This window comes from Sarcophilus harrisii, chromosome 2, assembly GCF_902635505.1.
Source record: "Sarcophilus harrisii chromosome 2, mSarHar1.11, whole genome shotgun sequence".
Taxonomy (NCBI): domain Eukaryota; kingdom Metazoa; phylum Chordata; class Mammalia; order Dasyuromorphia; family Dasyuridae; genus Sarcophilus; species Sarcophilus harrisii.
This window is the reverse complement of record NC_045427.1, coordinates 624,125,883-624,149,492: the sequence shown is the minus strand read 5'-3', so window position 1 is coordinate 624,149,492 and position 23,610 is coordinate 624,125,883. Positions and strand designations below refer to the sequence as shown.

The 23,610-nt window shown below is 39.8% G+C and overlaps 1 protein-coding gene across 3 annotated transcripts in view; it reads left to right on the top strand.

Annotated features, from left to right (window-relative positions):
* The first annotated feature begins 5,905 nt into the window (after positions 1 to 5,905).
* Positions 5,906 to 23,610, top strand: part of ERLIN1 (ER lipid raft associated 1) — a 48,679-nt gene continuing 30,974 nt past the window's right edge. The window contains exons 1-5 of one of the 3 annotated variants that reach the window (XM_031956696.1): positions 5,951 to 6,030; positions 7,396 to 7,519; positions 10,000 to 10,081; positions 19,960 to 20,006; positions 21,795 to 21,856. In XM_031956696.1, coding sequence (XP_031812556.1) covers positions 7,407 to 7,519; positions 10,000 to 10,081; positions 19,960 to 20,006; positions 21,795 to 21,856 — 304 coding nt within the window. In that variant the 5' untranslated portion in view covers positions 5,951 to 6,030; positions 7,396 to 7,406. Of the gene's footprint in view, positions 6,031 to 7,395; positions 7,520 to 7,572; positions 8,266 to 9,999; positions 10,082 to 19,959; positions 20,007 to 21,794; positions 21,857 to 23,610 lie in introns of those variants that run through there. The other 2 variants (XM_031956695.1, XM_023497609.2) reach the window with 2 other exon arrangements.

Genomic DNA, 23,610 nt, shown 5'->3' with positions numbered 1-23,610 from the left:
TTTCTGGTCTCCTACTCTTAGTGGAAGAAACTACCAGATCAAGTGGTTACCATTGCTGAGGACCATCAAGAACAGAGATAGAATGAATAGGAACAAAGCCCAACCCCGGGCTTTGCCTCTCATGTGTTCTTTGGGTTATATGGATTGAACTGGCCCAAGGAAAGGGGTCAATTCTCTAGTAAGCCTGAATGTTTTTCCACAGTGGGAGGAATCTCAAACTCTAGATTCATAACTGTAAAATCATATGTACAGACTTCCTGAAAAGTGAAGAAGAGTTGTCTTAATTGTTGATGGATTTGGATGCAGATTATTTTATGAGTTTTTTTGGTTAGATTAAAACATGTCTTAAATCTGATGTTTTATAAGCCTGAGTACTTGCATGAAAACTGAGGGTCCTTTTTTATTCATGTGGAGATCTAGACAGGAACTTTCAGTTATTCACAGTGGAAATGTTAGCTTGTGGTACAGACCAGACATAACTGGTAAGAATGCCCTTCTAAATTGAACTCAGTCCAGGTAAGTCAAGATCTGGGCTTCCGGTTCTGTTCTTTCTCATTTGAGATTTTTAGAGCAAGGTTGAGAGACTTGAAAGCAGTAAGCTGAATCATACCAATATCCAGAAGCTTTGAAAAATATTCTTTTATAAAAGCTTTTTTAAAAGTGCAGTTAGAGGGAGGGAGAAACAATTTGGAACTCAAAATCTTACAAAAATGAATGTTGAAAGCTAACTTTATATGTAATTATAAATAATAAAATATTAAGTGAAAAAAAAAAATAAGCCCAGTTGCCTAGGCTGGGTCCAGAGGTTTGGCTGCTGCTAGGCCCAGTGACTTTAGACAAATCATGCTTTCTCCCCTTGGGCCTGCAGCCAATTCACCTCCCACAGATATTTTGAGGATTGAGCCAGTTTATTTCATCAAACCTTTATTGATGGAAAGTGCTAGATGTGGAAGAGATATAGCTAAGAAGGATACAATCCCTACCCTTCTAGAGCTTCCACTCTACTGATCACATGATGAGTATGACTGGGCTCTGAGCAGCCTTGACCGCTGGATGCATGTAGAGCGTTCTCATTGGCCCAATTCACCACTTAGATGGTATTCTGTTATGTCCACAGCTATGCTCCCTGAGATCTGGAAAGGAGACCCAGAAGTAGAGATGGTCAATCAGGGCAGGGAACTGGGTTTTTCCAGCCCTTGCTTCTGAGTGGTGGTCCCCACAAAAAGCGCCAAATCTACCTTTGAGATACAGCCCCAAAGTGTCATGAAAATAAGAACATCTTACAGAGAATATCTAGCCACGAAGATGTCCCCTCCCTAAAAAGTCCCACCTGACTTCCCCAGCCTAATGTGGGCCATACCTTCCCTATACTCTCCCATGGCCTTCATGGCTTCACCTCTTATTGAACACTAGACCTCCTTCCACAGCAAACATCTAAAGATCCTATTTGTAAAGTTGCATGGCACATCATAAATGCATGTTTCCTTCATGAGTCAGCATGAGATTGTAGAAGGGATGGCTTGCCTAGAAATGATGTCTCACAATCTGGAGGAGTTTATAAACCATATATTCCAATCAGGACTATTTAACAAAGGCACTCCTAAGACACTGTGCTTTCCAAAAAGATCTGTTTCACAGGTAAGGAAATTAAGATTTGTTGAAGTGAAGGTACTTGTTCAAGATCACACTGCTAATAAGTGGCAGAGCAGCAAGTTCAAACCCAGACCTATCCATATCCAATATTCTCCACTTAATAATATGCACAAACAGGGAAAGGGACCTAATTATTATTTAGCTTCTTCATCATGGCATACATCTTTGTAAATGTGCCGTATTCTTCTGGTAGAATGTAAATTCCTTGAAGACAGTTTTTATTTGGATCAACAGAGCCCACACAGTATGCTTAATAAACATTTATTTAATTGAATAGAATTAGCTAGAACCTTCAATCTGATTAAATTATCCATTTGTGTTGTGGAAATCAGATTATTTTATTGAAGGATTGGGGCTCAGGCTGTGAATGAAAAGTGAGGGCTGCAATTGAGTTCAAAATTAGGGCTCAGCTTTGGTTCATATTTAAAGTTCATTCCATCGGTGAGATTAGGGGAGAGTATAATGATGTGGTCAAATTTTCAAGTGATTCTGTAGCCTCTAGTGAAGTGAATTGCTTCTGGGTTAGGGATCCCTTTATGTAGAGGATAAGAGGCTGTGGTTGAGAATTAGTCTAAATTTCTGGATGCTTTTCAAGCCGAGTCAGCATCCAGGCATTTCATTCAGCCTGTGGCTGCAGTTGGGGCTCAGTCAGTGGCAAGATTAAGGGATCAGTTTGTTGCCAAATCTGTGAGTCAGTGGTCAGGAATAGGGCTTGGCCTGTGACTGGGGCTAGTTTTATAGGTTGTGCCTGAGAAAAGCCAGTCTCAGACTTCAATTCACCCTATGGCCAAAGATCTGCCATCATTACCTCTATGCAAGTGGAGTCCCAAAACTTGATCCCTACCTTTACCATCTTCCTAGGCCCTAGACTAATGTTTTCAACTGACTGCTGAACATCTTTAGCTGGCAATCTAATTGGTATTTTATAAATATCCAAAGCTGAAACAACGATCTTCCCTTCCTCCCAACCCCCAAACTGCCCTGCCCATCCTTTTAACATCTGTTTCTCTTGTTGACATTACCATCTGCTCAATTATTTTTGACTTGCCTAGTCCAGGCAATTCTTTCTCTTTAAATCTTTTGCTGTCTCTATTCTCTTACCTCTTACCTTCTACTGTAATGTTTTAAAGTCTCTTCTAGGCTATTTATATAGCCTTTTGATTGGTCTTGCCCTGACTCCATCTCCCTTCCATTTGAATTTATTTGTTGTTATTTGAGTAATTTTTCTAACCCTAATGCAGTGATCTAGTTATTTCTAGTAACAACTGACATTTGTCGGTCCCTTTGAAATTTTCTCCCATTGCACCCAGGGCATTGCTAGTCATTCTGATCTATATCTGGTCAAGTGGACCCAGATGACCCAGAGGAAAAATCAAGGCTAGTGACTTTGCACAGCTCTCCCTCACTTAACTCACTTGCAAGTCATAACATTATCTCCCTGATCTCATGGTGCTTTTCCAGAAGGGAGGACAAACAGCAAAGTGTTTAGAGTATCCTGTGTACATTATCACATTTGCTCCTTACCATAAAGCTATAAAAATGTGTTCTCATTTATTTTACTATTGGAGGAAAATGAGAAAAAGAAAATGTTTTGAAGATTTCTTCCATCTCTACATCTATAATTCTGTGATTTCAAGTTCTTTTTTTTTTTTTTAAGCCTACACCATCCCATTCTCTCCTATTGCTCAGTAGCTTCAGTCATGTCTGACTCCTCATGTTCTCATTTGTGGTTTTCTTGACAGAAATACTAGAGTGGTTTGCCATTTCCTTTCCCAGCTTTTACAGATGAGAAAACTGAGGCAAACTGGGAAAGTGACTTGCCCAGAGTCACCTAGCTAGTGTCTGGGGAAGCTTTTGAACTGAGGTCTGTCCTGCCTCTAGGTCTGACCTTCTATCCACTCAGGCACCATGTAGCTGCCTCAGTCCTCTCCACTGTTCTCAAAAACCTTTGTCTACTTAAAAAAGTATAAAATAATCTTCACATTTAAGATTGCTTACAACCTGGTTTCAATTTATCTTATAATCTCTTGTTGATGCTTATTCTCTCCATTTTACTAAACCTCTCTCCTTGCCTCTGGTTATGTTAGCCCCTAATGACTGCACAAATTGGAAACTTAATGTTTGTTAGATTTGTATTTTTTGAGAGATGGACCACCCTGAGTGGGATGAGGAGAGGAGATAGAGAGGAAGAGAGAGATTGGGAGAGACAGAGAGGAGGATGGGGGAGAAGGAAAGGTGAGAGGGAGGAAGAGCTGGCTTTGGACTCAGGAATGCTTTCTCACACATACAGACTTCATCACTCTCCCCTCCCCCCACCCACTGGTAGCTGGATCCTCATTCTGGAAGCCTTCAAAGTGATGTCCATTCAATTGGAGATCTGAGCCTGATTTTGATTAGCATCGAGGCCTGGGGACTTTGGCTTTCAATTTGAAAACCTGAGCCTCAGATTTCCTATGAAAGGGCAATTTTAGCTCATTTCTTTGCAGAATGTCCAAAGCAGGACCATGCCTCGTCCCTGGGGATAGCTAGCTGCCAGTCACGACTCCTGCTGGCTGTGAAGATTTTCTCTTCTTGTGCTAACCCCATTTCCCTCCTAGGACCTCGTCAGTCTCCCAGCAAAGCCGACTTCTGCAGTGCCTGTAAAACTCCCTTTTAGCTACTTAAAACTTTTGTGGTTCGCGAGTTCTTTCATAAGGACCCGTGCCGGGGTTCTCCCACCTCTCTGCGCTGCCCCGAGAACACCAGCATGCACACACATATATTTGTTGTTTTTTGTTTTTTTATTTTTATTTATTTATTTTATTTTTATTTGTTTGTTTGTTTGTTTATTTATTTATTTAATAGCCTTTTATTTACAGGTTATATGCATGGGTAACTTTACAGCATTAACAATTGCCAAACCTCTTGTTCCAATTTTTCACCTCTTACCCCCCACCCTCTCCCCTAGATGGCAGGATGACCAGTAGATGTTAAATATATTAAAATATAAATTAGATACACATTAAGTATACATGACAAACCGTTATTTTGCTGTACAAAAAGAATCAGACTCTGAAATATTGTACAATTAGCTTGTGAAGGAAATCAAAAATGCAGGTGGGCAAAAATATAGGGATTGGGAATTCAATGTAATGGTTCTTAGTCATCTCCTCGAGTTCTTTCTCTGGGTATAGCTAGTTCAGTTCATTACTGCTCCATTGGAAATGATTTGGTTGATCTCGTTGCTGAGGATGGCCTGGTCCATCAGAACTGGTCATCATATAATATTGTTGTTGAAGTATATAATGATCTCCTGGTCCTGCTCATTTCACTCAGCATCAGTTCGTGTAAGTCTCTCCAGGCCTTTCTGAAATCATCCTGTTGGTCATTTCTTACAGAACAGTAATATTCCATAATATTCATATACCACAATTTATTCAGCCATTCTCCAATTGATGGGCATCCATTCAGTTTCCAGTTTCTAGCCACTACAAAAAGGGCTGCCACAAACATTCGTGCACATACAGGTCCCTTTCCCTTCTTTAGTATCTCCTTGGGGTATAAGCCCAGCAGTAACCCTGCTGGATCAAAGGGTGTGCACAGTTTGATAACTTTTTGAGCATAGTTCCAAACTACTCTCCAGAATGGTTGGGTTCGTTCACAGCTCCACCAACAATGCATCAGTGTCCCGGTTTTCCCGCATCCCCTCCAACAATCATCATTATCTTTTCCTGTCATCTTAGCCAGTCTGACAGGCGCACACATATATTTGAGGAACGGCTAACAGACAGAATTATGGTCAGCTGGGGATCGGCGGTCCTTCCGTGTGTACGCTACAATCTGTGTTTATATGTATAACCGCACGCACGCACGCACGCACCCCTGGGGGACTGAGCGCAGCAAGCAGTCAAGAGCTCACTATTTGCGGGACTGACCGGGCAGCTGGGTGGGAGGACCGCAGGCAAAGCCGGGGAGCTGCCCACGCAGCCGCTTGCGCAAGCGCACAGCCTGCGAGCGAAAGAGAAAGTCTCCCAGAAACTGACGCGGTTTACTGGAATCTCCGGGGCAGAGTCCCTGCCCCACCCTTCCTCGGAAAGTCTCCTCGTCTCCCACGACGTGCCACGTGGGGGGTCTAGGGGGCCAAATCTTCACACGTCCGCCAGGGGGAGACAAGCCTACAGAACACATAGCGAAAGCGAGAGACTAGTTTTGTCCCTGCGCACTCGCCGTCTCTCCAGCCTGACCGTACAGAATGTGACTGCGCATGCGTTTAAAAATCGGCGCCTGCGCAGAAGCGCGGGACTGTGGGCCCGCCGGCGGTTGTGGGCGACCGGTGGTGCCCGGAAAGGTGGGCGACAAGCTCGGCTGGGACGCGCCGGGGAGATGCGCAGCCGATCGGTGAGGCTGGGAGCGGGCGGGCGGGCGATAGAGGCCTTCTCGCTGCAGCAGCCGGGTTTGGTCTGATTCCTTCTCAGCGGGCTGTACCTCATGGGGAGGCAGTGTCCGCGGGACCGGGGAGCGTCGCCGAGGCGCGGCTGTCACAAGCCGCCGGGGCTGAGACGGGGACTGGGGGCTGTGGGGTGTCGTCACCGCCGCGGCTGTCACCGAGGGAGACAGGGAGCGGGGGCGATGTCCAGGAGATGCGGGGGCTCCCACCGAGGAGACCCAGAGGAACCTGGGGAGCGCGCACAGCCCGGCTCCCTCCTGACCTCCCGAGGGCTCGGAGCAGCCACCTGATGCTCGGACCTCCCTCAGCACCAAGCCGAAGCCCGGAGTCTTCTCTCGGAGAGCCGCTTGTCCCTGGGAGGGGCGGGGCTTCGCCGAGGGAATGAGTGACAAGCTCGGCGGGGAAGGCGGACTCGGAGCAGAGAAGGGGACTGGGGCAGCCTTCGCCTCCGGGGACGGAGCGTGGGGGGGGGGGGGGGGTCCGGGGGGGGAAGGACCGGCGGGGAGACTGAGTCCCCGGGTCCTCTTTTCGGGTGGTGGGAGCTGGGGGCCGGGGAGTCCCGCTTTCGGTCGCCAAGGGCAGGGGCTGAGTGTCGGGGTAGGAGAGCGGCAGAGTACCCGAGAACGGGGATGAGCGCTCCGGCCCTGGCGTGAGGTTCCTGGAAGATGAGATACAGGGGCGAGGAGGGGCACGGGAGCAGCTGCGGGTCTGACCCGGAGGAGTCCCGCTATTCTAGGCGCAAGTGCCCCAAAAGAAGGGCGGCCCGAGGTGGGGGAGGATCTTTGAGGGTCAGAGTCAGTTGGGGAGGAGCGATGGGGTGGAGGTAGTCTGAGCACTGGCTGTTCTTCCAGGGAAAGCCCTGAGCCCCGCTCAGCCAGAGGCTCTAGAGGAGAGGGGTGTGTCTTGGAAAGGTGGCTATTAGCGGAGGGCAAAGGTCGTGAAAGTAGATGGGAGGATACTGGGGGTGGTGCTTCCTGAGAAGGAGGGGGGGACTCCTATCACATTTGGAATTATTGAGAAAAGGGGGGTCACTTTGGGAGGGAAGGTCAGGGTGAACTGTTGGGCTGAATGGAAAAGATGTGACCGAAGTGGGTGATGGGTTTTTTGGGGGGAGAGCTAAGGGAAGAGGGAGGAGCTAAGAAGAGGCATCATGGGGGATTTGGGACACTGGGTGGGTCAGAGAAAAAGGGATCATTTCTATCAAGGGGATATGGGGGAGGGGAGAAAGAGGAGCTCTTCTCCCCATTGGTTATAAAAGGGGACGGGGCTATCTGGGGATAAGGGAGATCAGGACTATTGGTTCGCTCCTCATATAGGAAGAGCCAGGATGAATATGACTCAAGCCGGGGCTCTGGGGGCTGCAGCTGCAGGGCTGGTGGTGGTTCTCCTCTACGCCTCCATCCACAGAATCGAAGAGGGACACCTTGCTGTGTACTACAGGTGAGTGCCAGGCCAGGGAGCCTGTGCCTACTAGACTAGACTGTCCAACAAGGCAACTGTGTTCCCTGGGAATTTGGAAGCTTAAGTTCTCCTTGCTACAGTATTCTCTTCTAGACCTGGGAATATGAAGTACATAGTATTGTGGGGGGTGATGCTGCTGACAGTGGATACAACTGATTTTATTCTTATACATTGTAGAGGCCCAGGGGTGGCCCTTGATCTTCAGTGGCATTCACTGTGGAGTTTGGTGTCTTAACAACCCCTTTTCTCCAGGAGTTTCCCTGAATCTGATCACTACAAATAGTAACCACCACATGTTAGGGTTATGAAGGATCAGATGCAGATCAATATGTAAACAGTCTTGTGTACATTGAGTTTTTCTTCTTCTAGTCTAGCCTAAAGGGTAAGGGGAAAGTAGAGTCAAAAATTAGTTTCTTTTAGATGTTATTGCCAGTGGGCTTTTCACAGATACTTGTTATCTACAAGAGATCAGGTAATGGAGGCCTTACTGAAAGAGTATTTACTTAGTTTCAATGTATCCAAGTTGGTAACTTCTTCTGGTGGAGGAAATAGACATATTTTAAACAATCTTGTTTTTGAGGTTTTTTTTTACTTTTAGGTCCCTAATAAAGGGTGATTTGGCAGAAGAAACAGATTGTATGTGACTGGTAGTCAGGAACTGTATTCTGCTTCTAATTAAGGATGACCATGGGTACCTTCCAAGATCTACTCTGGTCAGATGAGAGGTATTCTCCAAAACATCCATTATCCATGTGTTTATTATAGAACCTATTTGTATTTTCAGCATGTTAAACTTTTATTTTTTTGCCTCTAATAAATTCCAATATCAGTATCTCATCAAATGTTTCAAAGACTTTAAAACTATGGCAGGAGAGTCTTAAATTCTGGTAAACCCTACCAAGTCAAAAAGATTTTGAGTTGACCACCTCATGATTAACTCATGTATGCCATAGTGGGGAAAGGCTTCTCACCAGAAAGATGACTTCCAGGTGATTTTTTTGGGGGGAGAGGGGGTACCTCTGAAACTCATAAAGATCAACTACTGAGGCCAGTGGGGATTGTTTCACTAATGAAATTATGGATCTTTTGATATTGAAGAACTAGTTCTTGGGGAAATAAGTTCTCTATACTTAATAAATTAGGTGTTCTATACCTAATACACCTAATACACATGTATATATAGATGTTTTAATAAATGTTGAAATGAAGTGAATTTGCCTCTGTACCTTTTCAACTTTACTATTTCCATTTTGAATAATTCTCCTTCAAAGAACTTAAAGGATCTTCAGGCATGTGGGGAAAAGAGTGGGCTAAATCACAGTACAATTAGGTGGATGGAATGTGTGAATTCAAAGTCCAGTCGTTAATTGTTCAATGTCGCACACAAGGATGTCTTCAGTGGAGTGCCCCCGATACCTGTGCTTGTATCCTGTACTTCTTACCATTTTTGTCAGTGACTTGGATGAAAGTATAGCTAGTAACATACATCTTTGCAGATGATGCTAAGTTGGGAAAGTTAGCTTACACACCAGATAATAGGAACTCAAAGATACTGGACGTCTAGAATGAATGGGGCAAATAAAATAAGATATATTTTGCAGAACCAACTTCAGCAGAGATAAAGGAAAAGTTCTTCATGAGTTCAAGAGCCAAATGCACAAGTATAAAGTAGTAGAGGTATGGCTAGACAATAATTCAGGCTAATTAACCTGATCCCTCCAGTAGACTGTAAGCTTAAAAAGCATCAACTGTGATACCACAGCCAGAAAAAGGGAATGCAGCATTCATGGAGCAGTGTCTAAAATGAGAAAGCTTAGAATCCACTTTATTCTGCATTTCTGTAGTGTTGTGTTCAGTTCTGGATATGAGACTTTAGGAAAGGACATTATCATATGGTAGTATTTCCAAAGGAACTTAGCCAGCATTGTGGAAGACTTGAAGTTGTCCCATATGAGGATTGTTTGAAAGATCTGGAGACTTAGCTTGGAGAAGAAAAGCCTTGAGGGGAAGGTGAGGGAGGTAGGGCATGATTGCCTTGTTCAAGCATGTGAAAGAGGGATTTGTCTTATTTTGCTATGTCTTCAAGGGCAGAACTAAGAACAGTATTCCAAAGTCATTGAGAGGTTGATTTCAGCTTCATGTCAACTTTAATTTCTAATTAAAGCTCTTCTCAAATGGTAGGAACTGGTCCTATGGGAGGTAATGGTTTCCCTTTCTTGTGGAAGTGTTGAAGCACAGGCTCCATACTCTTCAGCAGTGCTGTTGAGTGCACTAAAGATCTATCTATTCAGATACATGTTAGATTAGATGAGCTCCAAGACCCCTGTGCTCCTTCAAACTTTTGCACCCTCTAATTGTATAATGAGATACTGTGAACATTTTTTTTCTGAATTCTGGGTTAAAGATAATTTTATTCTTTGTTAATAATACTGATATGTTGAAACATTTTTTTCTTTCAGGGGAGGAGCTTTACTTACTAGCCCTAGTGGACCAGGCTATCATATTATGTTGCCTTTTATTACCACCTACAGATCTGTTCAGGTGAGTTATTCCTAGAGAAGCCCAAAATTTGAATAGATAGGTGTGAAAGGAGCAATATTAAACTAAAGAGATGGTGATCTCCCCCCACCCCCTTTCCTAAATAAATAGAATTATTTTAAATTATTTTATAATTTAGAAAAATCATTTATTTTAAATAATTTTTTCTTCATATGTTATTTTTTGTTTGTTTGTTTGTTTCTCAATATAAGTTATTGTTTGAACAGGCAGTTTAATACTTAGTAGCAATTCTTCAGGGTAGTCTTGAAGTTTTCTTTCTCTAAGGACTGATTTCTCTTCATCTTGCCTGTCAGAAGATTATCAAAGTTTCCATTATCAAGGTTTCATTTATTGCAGTTCTAACTATGACACTTAATAAACTCCAGTGGCTCCCTATTGCCACTAGGATCAAATATATAGTTTCCCCAACTTGTTGTTTTTCCCACTAGAACACTTGCATATTGATTTTGTATATACTATATATAAGTACATGCTGTGTGTTATCCTTTACTTTTTCTCCCTTTTCCTTCCTTTTCCCCTTATAGAATGTTAATTTCTTGAACCCTGTTCTTTTTTTGTATAGACTGTTTCTTTTTTTGGTATATCTAATGTTAGCACAATTCTGGAACATGGTGGATCCTTGATGCCTATTGGTCATTATCAGATATTTTTATTGTTGGTAATAGAACAGGAATAATCATACTAAAAATATAGGTTAAATGAAGTATTTAAAATATAATTAATTATTTATATTGACTGGGTCAGAGGATTCCATTAATATCGAAAACTCTGTATTCTCATACACAGTGAAATCTGTTTTAACACTTTTTTTGTCCATTACATTATACAGAATTTGAGTTATTGTTGAAACATTTATTTTGACAGTTTCCCTAAGCATTGTGCAAGGGCATCCAAGAAAATGGAGGCCTCATAAAAGCAAGCCAGAGTTTCCTTTTTGTTTTTTGTATCTTCAGTACTGACCATGGTGCCTTGCATGGTGGGTAGTAGTAATAGGTGCTTAATTGATACTTATCGAACATTTGTTGATCAGTGCTTTGTGTATAGTAAGTATTCCAATGATAAATGAAAATGATTGACTATATGGAAATGTAGTGCATGACCAACTAATACAGTCAGAACCTGGCCACAGTCTGTTTTCTTTTGTGTGTGTGTGTGTGTGTGTGTGTGTGTGTGTGTGTGTGTGTGTGTGTGAATTTAATTTAAGTTCAGTGCTTATTTATACTATTTCAATAGGAATATTCTGACAAAAACAGCGATGATCTTATAAAATAAAATTCTAAGCATTTGCTAGAGTCATTGTTCTTTTTTTAAAAAAGATTATTGGTATATATACTTTTTGAGCTGCAGTATAATCTATAATCTATTATGTTTTCCTCATCATGAAAGTTCATGATCCATGAAGTTCATGAAGTTCAAATCCAAACTCACCTTCTGCCATTATTAATATTTTTATCTAATCTAAACTGTTTGAGCTGCTATCTTCTATAAAATGAGGTAATGCTGAGAACTCTTTGGGGTCATTCTTATCATTCTTATCCTATGGCTTAAAAACTTAAATGGTGGCTCCTGAACATTCTTCATGGTCAGAAGTAGATGAAATGTTTGCCAACTGCACTGCTGGATGGAGTGTGTGTGTGTGTGTGTGTGTGTGTGTGTGTGTGTAAGTGTAAGAAGAAGACTAGAAAAGTGAAGGAGGGGCTAGGTTATGATGGGCTTATTATTTGATGAGAATAGGTGATGGGCAGTTGGAATTTATTGAGCAAGGAGAAATGATATGGTTAATCAGACCTGTAGTTTAGGAAGATGAATTTGATAGCTGAAGCAGGGAGAGATTTGTGGCAAGCAGGAAAATTACTGTAGTCCGAATGTCAGATAGTGAGAAACAGAATAGTGGGAGTGTTAGAGAAGAAAAAGAGGTGCATTCAAGAGATGTTACAGAGATAAAATTGACAGGATTTGGGTAACATTGGATGTGAAGGGAGTAAGAGAGAATGAGGAATTGATGTTGAACCCTAGGTATGGAGCCTGAGTAACTGGGAGAATGGTGGTACCCTTAGGGTGGAGAAGTTAAGAAGACAAAGTTATTTTGGGAAAGAGAATGAATTCAGTTTTGGGCATGTTGAATTTAATAATATATCTATGGAATATTTAGTTTGAGATATTCAATAGAAAGTTGGAGATATGAGTTTGGAGCTCAACAAAAAGTTTAGTATTGGATAAGTAGATTTGAGAATCATTAATATAGAAATGATAATTGAATCCATGGGAGCTGATGAAATCAAGTGAAATGGTGTAGAGGGAGAAGAGAAGAGGGCCCAGGACAGAACCCTGTGGGACAATCCTAGTTCTTAGCTATGATCTGAATGAAGACCCAGCAGAGGAGACTGCAAAGTACTCAGCCAGCTAAAAACAGAACTAAGTGTGTCAGGAAAACCTAGAAAAAAAGAGAATGTCAAGGAAATAAGGGTGATCGATGGTATTAAAAACTGCAGAAAGGTTAAGAGGAATGAGGATTGAAAAGATTATTTGTAATTTTGGAGAAATTTTGGTTGAATGATAAGGTTGGAATCCAGATTATAGAGAATTAAGAGAGTAAAAGGAAAGACAGTTATTTGTCACTTACTGAAGAAGACACTTATTATAGGCAGCCTTAGCAATGTGTTTAGTTATAAAAGGCAAGAAAGATATAGGAAATTGGTCAGAGGGATAGCTAGATTAAATTAAGGGTTTTGAGGATGGAGGAGATAGGAGCCTATTTTTTAGATAAATAAGAATGGGCATGATAGAGGCAGCAGTCTTTGGAAGAAGATGAGATGGAATAGGATCACTTGCGCATGTATAGGACTTTGTCTTGGCAAGGAAAAAGGGTCACCTTTTCATGTGAGATGGGGTGAAGGAGGAAAGAGTGGCAGGAGCCTGCATACTCTGTGTCTGTGAAAGTATAGTTCAAATGCTCCCTCTTTCATGAAACTTTCTGGTAGTTTGCTAGCATAAATTGCTTTTCTTTGTGACTACACTGACATCAGGTTTTTAAAATTTTTTTTATTTTTGCTGAGGCAGTTGGGGTTAAGTGACTTGCCCAGGGTCACACAACCAGGAAGTGTTAAGTGTCTGAGGTCAGATTTGAACTCAGGTCCTCCTGACTTCAGGGCTGGTTCTCTATCCCCTGCACCACCTAGCTGCCCCACTGGCGTCAGTTTTGACACAAATATATTACATTCCCAAATGTATTAAGTATTTTCTTGTCTTGGTCTCTAATCTCATATCTTGCTTTGCCAATAAGTTCATCACCTACTTATGCTGCTGAACACATAGAAAACATTAAATACTCATTGAATTGAATCATTATCAGGAAGTATTGTGGCAAAGGAGGAGAAAAAACTCTGGATTGAAGGTCATAAGGCTTGAATTATGTTCTAGGTTGTCTTAGGAAAGGCCATCTAATATTTCTGTCTGTTGTAACCAGAATTGTGCATCCTATAATTTGTAAGAATTAGATTAAACTAGATTATTTTAAGGAACTAAAACAACAGGTTAGGGCAGGATTATTTTTAAGGCCCTGTTTTACTATAAATTTCTGATTTTCTTTGAGTGGGCCTTCTAAGTTGAACAACATTCAGTTGATGTGACACTAACTTTTTAGGCATTTGAGAATGCAAATTAGGCTTATCAATCAAATGTCTGCTATGTGCCAGGAACTGTGCTAGTTACTGGGAGTGTAAAGACAGAAAATGGAACGGTCTCTATCACAAGGGGTATACATTCTCTTTGAGAAGTATACATTCTCTTTGAAAGCCAGACCAGGAAACTCCTTGAGCTGGTACCTTGATGAGCTGAGCTTTGAACTTTGGCAGCCTAGGGATTGGGAGAGCTGGAGGCGAAGAATGTGTTTCAGACATGGGGATGACCATGTTAGTTAGCACCCTGGATACTTTAGAATCAGTCGGAGTCAGGATCAGCAAAAGTCCTTGATCTTTATTCTTTGTGGACGGGAATGGAAAGGCGACATGAGTGAGAGGAGTGGCAACAGGAATCTGGCCTGGAGTCGCTCTAGCTTGTCTTACTCCACCCTTTTCTCTCTCCTCCTCATCTCTGTCTACACCAACAAATGGAGCCCTCACAGAATGGTGGAGCGGGCCATTTTCCAAGCAAATGCTAATAGAGTATTGTCCATTTGGTAATTAGCCTTAAGTGCTTGTTTGTCGAACCTCAATGCATCTGCTCAGTTTCAGCTCATTACAAGACTTGAAGGCTGCCTCTGCAAAGAAGCAGGTGGAGCTGAAGGATACTTGGTGTGTGACTGGACTTTAGCAAGCAGAGAGAAGAGTAAGGCTGAGTATAGAATTGAGAGTTGTCTTCAAAATTACACTCGTGGCAGCTGATAAGGTCATCAGGTATTTAGCACTTAGAATAAGAAATAAATACAGTATCATAAATCTTTGGAAATATGGACTCTGTTGAGAATTGGATGTTTTAGAGAATGTATAGTCACACATATGACTAAGATATTGATTTGTGACCCTTTTGTTCTCAACAATGAGTTCTGGACCTTGAATAAAATACATAGTTTCCCCCTTTGTGCAAACTATTAGCCTGTTTTATGTAGAAAAGAAACAAAGACTAGACACTGTGATATGCTGCATGATCAAATGAGTTAGTAGTTTAAAAAACAAATATCTCAATAAGGGACTTTGTGGATGAAGGAGATAATGTTTTTTGTTTTTTTTTTTTAAACTAGGTAAGAACAGAGAAAGATACAAATTCATTCAAGGTCAGGAAAGGGGAACTACGGGGAGAAACGAAAGTAAAAATTGTTTCTACATAATTTCTGTGGAAATTAGGTGATATAATGAATCTGTTAACAATTTTAAGAAAGACACCTAATTTGTTTGTAGTCTGTGTACTGGTGCATATGCTAGAAATGGAGGAAAATTATAGAATTAATAAGTGGAGGGCTTTTCAATACCCTCTTCAACTTCCATTTTTCACTATTAGAGGAAGAAAAGTGAGCTGTGTCAAGTTAGTGAAAATGAATATAGTATAAGTCTGTGTTCAGAGTACCCAAAATTCAGGTCTGGAGAATAGACAGAGTAGGTAAGGTATTAATTATGTAACTTTGTATGTAGATGCTATTTGCCAAAGTGCCACTGGGAATCTGCTCACTAGAAAAAAGGATTTTCCAGGGACCATCTCTCCTATTGTCAAATGAATTTAGATATAAAAATCTTGAGTAGAGTTCTGTTTCAACATTTCTGGCACTCATAATGAAAAATGAAAGCTTAGAGAAGTGGTATAAAAAAGTCTAATCCTCTGAAGTATGTATCAGCTTTTGGAAAATTCCCACTGCTTTTATAAATTAAAAAAAACAACAAAACAAGAATTGGTGTGGAAGGCAACTACTCCCTTTTTAGTCTCACAACATATATGCTTCTTTGTAATTTGTCTTATTGCTTACAATATTATCTTTATTTTTCCATATATTAAGCCTTGTAGTTATTTTTTGTTCTCCTTCCTCCACCCCCTGTGCCTCCTATATTCTTATTCCAGAGTTGCTATTAGGTTGATCCTCTTCCATTTCCATACCTCCACATTACATCTATGTCTTCATCCCATCTTAATTACTACTTGCTAGCTCATCTTCTAGTCATTTTGCAACAGCTGTGACATTAGAAAAAAAAATGCCATTTTATTACCACTCATGCCTCATACTTAATTAAATAAGTTTTTATTGATGTCTTCTTTTTTTTAACATCTTCAGAATTTCCTCTGCACCTTCTCCCCAGAGAGCCATCTGTGTAATAAATACTATTTCTTTCAATTTCTGTTTTACTTTCTGGTTCTAGAATATCAAGACCGTTTTCCTTGATAATTTCTTGAAAGATGATGTCCAGGCTTTTTTTTTTTTTTTTTTTTTTTTTTTGGATCATGATTTTCAGGTAGACCAATAATTTTAAAATTCTCTTTCTGGGATCCATTTTCTGGGTCAGTTATTTTTCCAGTGAAATATTTCACTTTTTTTTCCTAATTTTTCTTCTCTTCCTTTTTTTTTTTTATTTTGCTTTATTGTATCTTGATTTCTCATAAAGTCATTAGCTTCCATTTCCTCAATTCAATTTTTTAAAGAATTATTTTCCTCCGTGAGCTTTTGTACCTCCTTTCTCAATTGGCCAATTTTGCTTTTTAAGTCATTCTTCTCCTCATCAGCTTTTTGTATTTCATTGTAAACCTCTCAATTCTTTCCTTAAATTTCCTCTATTTTTCTTGATTTTCAAAGACTCTTTTGAGTTCTTCCATGGCCTGAGCCGAATTCTTTTTTTCTTGGAGGCTTTGGATATCAGAACTTTGACTTGTTATAATCTAATGAGTCTGTGTTTTGATTTTCCTTGTCACCATAATAGCTTTTAGTAGTCAGAAACTTCTTTTGTTTTCTGCTCATTTTCCTAGCTTATAAGTTGGCTTTTAACTCTTTGTTAAAGTAGGTTTTTGTTTCCAGGGTGGAAGGTATACTGTCCCAAGCTTCAGTTTTGCGCATTCCTTCTTGAATCTGACTATAAGCACTCTTTTCTGCCTTGGAAGTGGTAGGAATATCCCCACCCCACTGTAGTTGTAAGATCTAGTGTGTTGGTTAGGGCTCTGCGGATTGGTGCTGTTTTGGGATGTACACCAGACTCCCACCCTATTGTCATAGATCCTCTCTGCTAACCTTCAGAGTCCTCCCTGGTGTCCCCAGACTGAGAGACCCAGAAGCCTCTAGCACTGCTGCTAATTCAGAAGTCCCGTCTCACTGACGCTAGGGAATAGACCAGACCGGAGCTAGGGCTGCACTGGGATTGTGCACTGAGATCCCACCCTGGTTCCACAGACCTTTTCTACTGACCTTCCATGTCTTCTGGGTTTCCTTGGCAAATATACTGGAATGGTTGTCCTTTCCTTTTCCAGTTTATTTTAGAAGGAAAATTGAGGCAAACAGAGTTAAATGACTTGCCCAGGATCACAAAGTAAGTATCTGAGGTTAGATTTGAACTCAGAAAATTGAGTCTTCTGACTCCAGGCCTGAGACACTATCCACCTAACTGCCTTTATAGCATTTATCGTTTCTTAAAACACAAAGATATTCCATTACACGGATGTACCATAATTTGTTTGGCCATTCCCCAATTAGTGGGCATCTACTTTATTTCTAAAATCTTCACTTTCATAGAAAATGGTACTATAAATATTTTGGTGTCTCTGGGGCTGTTCTTATTAGTGGCCTCTTTGGAACTGGGTCAAAGGGTATAGACATGTAGTAGGCTTGCTGCTTGATTGGCAAGGATTTAATGGTAAATATGATGAAAAACAAGTCTTTGTTGTTTAGGCACAGGTTGGATTAAGCGGCACCAGTTTTACTTTGATTCTGATATCTTATGATTCTGAACATGAATTGACAGAATTTCCAGAAGTATCATATTCAAAAGTTCAGGATTAAGAATAAATGAGGTAATATGTAACTAAAAGCCACTGTCCAATTAATAACTTATTAAAGGAAATGAACAGTTCTCATAAGACTGCAAAATATTAACAACCACATGTCACTAATAATAAGAGAAATGCAAACAAAAACCCATCTGAAGTTTCACCTCATAGTTGCAAACTGGCAAAGTCGACAAAATATGGCACTAATGTTGAAGAGTTATAGGAAGATAGACATACCAGTCTATTATTGGTGAAGCTGTGAACCAACCCTTCTGGAATGCAAATTTGAATTATACAGTATACAATGAAGAAATATCTTTAAGACTTGGTTTTATAATATGCCTTCTGAAGGAGGCCTCTTCGGATTATATTTCATTTGATTCACTTGCCTGTTTTCCCCTAATACTCGGACATTTATTTTATTTATTTGATAATTTTATTTTTCCCAGCTACTTGTAAAACATTTTTTTAACATTTTTTAAAATTTTGAGTTTAATCTCTTCCTTCTTCTCTCTCTCAATTGTGAAGGCACATGTGAAGTTATGCAAAACATTTTCATAAAAGTCATATTGTGGGGGGAAAACCCACACAAATCTTACCTCACCCCCCAAAAAAAACCCTCAGGAAAATTAAGTTTAAAAAAATATCTGAATACAGATTAAAGAATATATCAATCAGTTCTTTCTCTGGATAGGGATAGCATTTTTCATCATAAGTCTTGGATCATTGTAGTGCTGAAAATAGCAAAGTCATTTACAGCTGATTATTCCACAACATTGCTATTACTTTGTACACAGTACATTTCACTTTGCATAAGCTCATGGAGGATTTTCCAGGTTTTTATGAGAGCATCCTGCTCATCATTTCTTACAGAACAGTAATATTCCATTATAATCACATACTAAAATTTATTCAACCATTCCTCAGTTGGTGGGTATTGCCTCAGTTTCCAATTCTTTGCCCTAAGAAAAGAGCTGCTATAAATATTTTTGCAAATAGAGGTCCTTTTCCTTTTTCTTTTTAAATCTCTTTTGGGATACATGCCTAGAAGTAATATTGTTCATCAAAAGGCATGCTTGATTTTATAATCCTTTGGCATTTTTTTTTAGGCATTTAATTTAAAGATCATGGAATAAAATCTTTGTATTATGTTATTTCATACTTGTTGCTTTATAGAGTTTTTTTTTTTTCCCCTAAAGAGTTTTGTCTATCCAGCTAGATTGTGAGGTCCTTAAGGTTAGGTTTTTATGTCTTTTTCTTTCTTCTATTTCTTCCTCCAATGCCTGAAGTTTAGTGTTCGGTTCTAAACTGTGTTTATTTTGTAGATAGCTTGTGCTTTATAGATATTTGGGTGAATTTTGAAGGCAGAAGACCTGATACAATGCTTAGTCACTTGAAGAGGATAACATGATCAAAGCAGCTCACTGATAAGTTTCCTTGAAGGGAAATTTCACTGAGAGGAAGGTTCAACCAATGACTAAAGGTGGCTCTGTGTCCTAAGAACATTGACAAAAAGAGTACTGAACTTAATCATTTATGTTAGCTAAGAGTTTTTTAAATTTCAGTTCAAGTCAATAAATATTAAGTGCCTACTATGTACAAGGCATCATGCTAGGTTATCTTAATTACAAGTAACACATCAGCAAAGACAAATCTTGCTCATCATATCATTCTAATAGGAGATACCATGTTACACAAAGAAGAGATAGTACAAGGAAAATCGATAGGAGAAAGCACTAACAATTAGGGGAATCAAGGAAGGCTTTATTAAGGAGGGGACATTTGAACTTAACTTTGATGGAAGACAAGATTTTGCAGGATGGACAGATGAGGAGATGAGAATGTAGAAATTCAGAAGGTTAGAATGAAAGAAGTTTGGAAAGTTAAAACATACTCTTTTTATGTAGTATGAGAACCTAGAGAGTCAGTGCCCAAGGACAAAGACATAGCCTACCTCATCTGTAGATGTCCTTGTAGATGAGCCATGTAGCTACACATTCTCACCAGATTCCCTGACCCAGAGGGAAATGTGGTGATGGTCTTACCAACATCTGGAGCCCATCACCTCTTCTTTGGTGCTATTTAAATTGCTGCCATGATGTTTCTGCTCTGGATGATCTGTGACTACTGAAGTCATGGGGTTCTTTCTGCTGATGTGCATCAGAATCCCTACAAAACTATGGGGAAATAGCTTTTGAGAGTAGCTTTGGCCAAAAAATTTCATAACTCGTGGTGATCATACTATGCCTTCTGTTTACATGGAGAAATGACATAGTAATATAACTCTTTCCTTCTTTGTTTTCTCAGAAACTTGTAGCCAGCAGGCAAAGTTTTGCTTCTGGAGCATAAATTTCTTTGGTGAATACATGCATTTTTTTAACTATTGATTCACTTTTTTCCTCTAGACAACACTACAAACTGATGAAGTTAAAAATGTGCCCTGTGGAACAAGGTAAACTTTGCCTTTGTCTGCCTTTGGTTCTTATTCTATAAAGGAGGTTCTTGCCTACAAAGCCTTCAAATACACATGTTGTGACAAGCTTAGGAATGTTTCTAGACTCAGTATTCCAATAGAGTCTATAACTCGAACCTTTATATCCTTAACATCAGTAGTCTTAAGTTTCTTTGAACCAAAAGAAGTTCCATAAAGAAATTTCAGTAACAGAGTAGAACTGTATTAAATCTACAAACAATTTGCAGGGGCATCTTTATGGAACAATATACTTTGAGGATGCAAAAGAGGGAAAAGGCAGGTTAGACCTAAAATGTGTGGAAAATAATATTCTGATCAGCAGATTGAATTGTGCCAAGAAGAAAAGAATATAAACTATAATATCTCAGATACTAAATTTGATTAGATTATTAATCAATAAGATTAGTCACCTAGAAAGTTTTTGGATCTGTAATTTCCTATGGAGAATGCAGACTGTGTTTCTTAGTCATACTTTCTATAAAAGTAGAAAATGTTTCTTATATTAGTCACACTTTCTGTAAGAGGGCAGACTTTCTTTGTTTTTTGTGTTAGTTATAATTTTTATGGATTGCTTTTAGAGGTTTTTTGGAAGAGCCTTGATTCCATTGTTTTTCTGGGGTGCGGGGGCAGGGTTTGGAGGCAGTTGGACTTGAATGACTTGCCCAGGGTCACATAGCTAGTAAGTATCTGAGTCCAGATTTGAACTCAGGAATTCCTCACTCCATTGAGCTATCTTAGCTGCCCCTTCTTTTGATTTTCAAAGTGTATGGTTGATCATATTCATCATTTATCATGTTAAATGAGTTATTTTTCCTGTGCGTTAGTTTCCCAATCATGGATCGTACAACTCACCCCTGTAGTCATCTTGGAGAGGGGTACTGTCAGTCCTCGTCTGAGGATTCCATATTTGTGAATTTGCTTACTTGCTAAAATTTATTTGTAACCCCAAAATCAATACTTGTGGCGCTTTTATGGTCATTTGTGGAAATACTTAGATTGTGACAAATTGGAGTTATCTAATATTAGCACTTTCCCAGCTGAAATTGAACGAGGTGACACTTTCTGATTTCTTGATCTTTAACACTATAAACAAGTATTCTTTTCCCTGTATATATGTCCATTTTTTTGCATTTCTGCACTTTTTATTTTGTGATTTTGTTATTTAAAATGGCTCCTAAGGAAGTGCTGTCTAGTGTTCTAAGTCAAGAAGGCTGTGATATGTCTTACAAAGAAAATATGTGTGTTAGGTAAGTTTTGTTTAGACATGAGTGATAGTGATGCTGGATGCATTGTTAATGCATCAATAATATAGGTACATTCAGAGAAAGAAAAGAGGAAATTCACCAATCTGTATGTGAGATTGCTCCAGAAAATGCTAACATAAATGTTGTGATCAGAGGCTTATAAAGGTCTAGCCTCATATTTCCCCGAGGACTACTGATTCGGTATTCCTAATGCCGTGTTCATAGTGATTTATAAAACATAATGACCACGAATGATGAAAATTGACTATGTATGTGCCTTTGGCTACAAAGAAAAAACAGATGAATGTGGATGGATAGAGCAATATAAATATATCCTTATTGCTTGATAAGGTCAACTTGGTGTGTGAAGGACAGAATATGCTTTTAGATTTTTCCATCTGGCTGAGATGACTCATAGTATGTAATATATTTGAGCAAATGGTTTTGTAGGGCTGTTTTTTTTATAGCCAGATATTTTATCGTTGACTCATTTTTTTTGTCTTTTTTTTTTTTCTTTTCCTAGTGGTGGGGTCATGATTTATATTGACCGAATTGAAGTTGTTAATATGTTGGCTCCTTTTGCAGGTATTGTGCCCATCTCTTCTACTATTGCTAATGTCAGAATCAAAGTATCCATAACTAATATCTGGGAAAATGGTTTACATAATAATCTTAAGGTAGATGTAATGCTGTTAGTGACAACTCATATGAGGACATTTTAATTTTTACCCAAGCTTACCTTTTTTTGGGGAATTATTTGAAAGTCTAAGTATATTAGGTACAGAGCTTAGAAGACTATCCTGCCTACCTTTGTTTCTTGATACTCTCCAGTCATATTCACCACTAAATCAGTCTTTTTACTATTTCCCTAACAGGCCCGTCTCACTTTTATCTTCCTGCCTTTGTTCAGATTCTTCCCTTTGTCAAGGATAAACTTACCTCTGTCTTTTATCTATCTAAATCCTAACTCTCCTTGGAATACCATCTCAGTATTACTTCTGTCTTCCAAACTCTAGTCTGTTAATTTCATTCATTTTATACTTATTATCTATGCCACATAATTAATAGTTTTTTTTGTATGCTACTTCAAGATCACACTTCTGTGCGTGTATGATTACTTTACAGTTAAACTCTTTATAGGCAGGAGAACTGTGTCTTCTACTTAGTTTATACCTTCTGCTTACCAGCCCAGCAAGGCATTTAGTGGATGCCCAAAATTGGGTTCACCTTAACGGTACTGAAAAAGAAAATCCTCCCTTTTAGATATATGCATTGTTATTCCTGGCTGGCCAAGAACACTGTTTTCTCTCTCTTGTTATCCCCTATTTTAACTCGCCCAAACTGTGCTTTTTCTGAATCTTTATGGTCACCCAGGAAACCATCCTGGTCCTTGTCTGGTCCCTGCCATTTCCTGTTGGCCAGGCATTTGCACACGGCGCACAGTGATGCCACCCACGTTTACAAGCAGATCATGGGGCTGCCTGCCCCGCCTCCCACTCCTCATAAAGCATTGATGTGCAGGGAGTTTGCTTAGCTAGTATTTTATTCAAATATAAAAAAGACATAATTTTTATAACAAAACATAAAATTAAAAGTACATGTAGTAATAAATAATAACTGCAATACTCAGAGTTAGGTTTGGATAACTCCAAGGTTTGGATATAGCGTCTGAGATGGATTTGATCTTCAGGGTCCTCTGGTCCAACCCTCTTGTTTTATAGTTGAGGGAGCTCAGCTCAGCTCAGAGCAGCCCAGAGAAGTGAGTTGCTCAAGAAGTGACAGAACCAGGATTCAGACTCAGATCCTTTACTTTCAGATACAGGCATCCATGATGCTGGACAAACTACTTAATTTTTAAAGCTCCCCATATTAAAGCATACTCTGTGTCCAAGACTGTGGGGGAAAACTAGGAGCTGTTGCTCACATGTGAGTGGCAAGCCTGAGAAAAGGGCCTCTGCTATTTCTCACTTCTGTTTGACCTAGTCCCCCAGGAATTTCTTTCATCACTGGGGACTTGAGACCAGAGAAGGGAGCCTTAGGAAGACTACTCTTTTCAGGTGGAAGGACCTGAAGAACAATGACAATTGACAATCCCCTCCCCTGACTGCCACAAAGCTCCTCATCTAATGTCTGAAGAAGACTTTGGCTGTCTTTACTCTAGGGTGGACTGATAGGAGGACACATCTAATCTTTTTGAAATATAACCCTTCCATAAGCTTCCATTGTTTTCCTGCAATCAAATTCTCCATGTTTATTTTTATTTATTTGTTTTCTTTGAAAAAAGCAAAAAAAAAAAAAAAAAAAGTATTTATGGGCCTGTTGTCCTTGAAAATGACCTA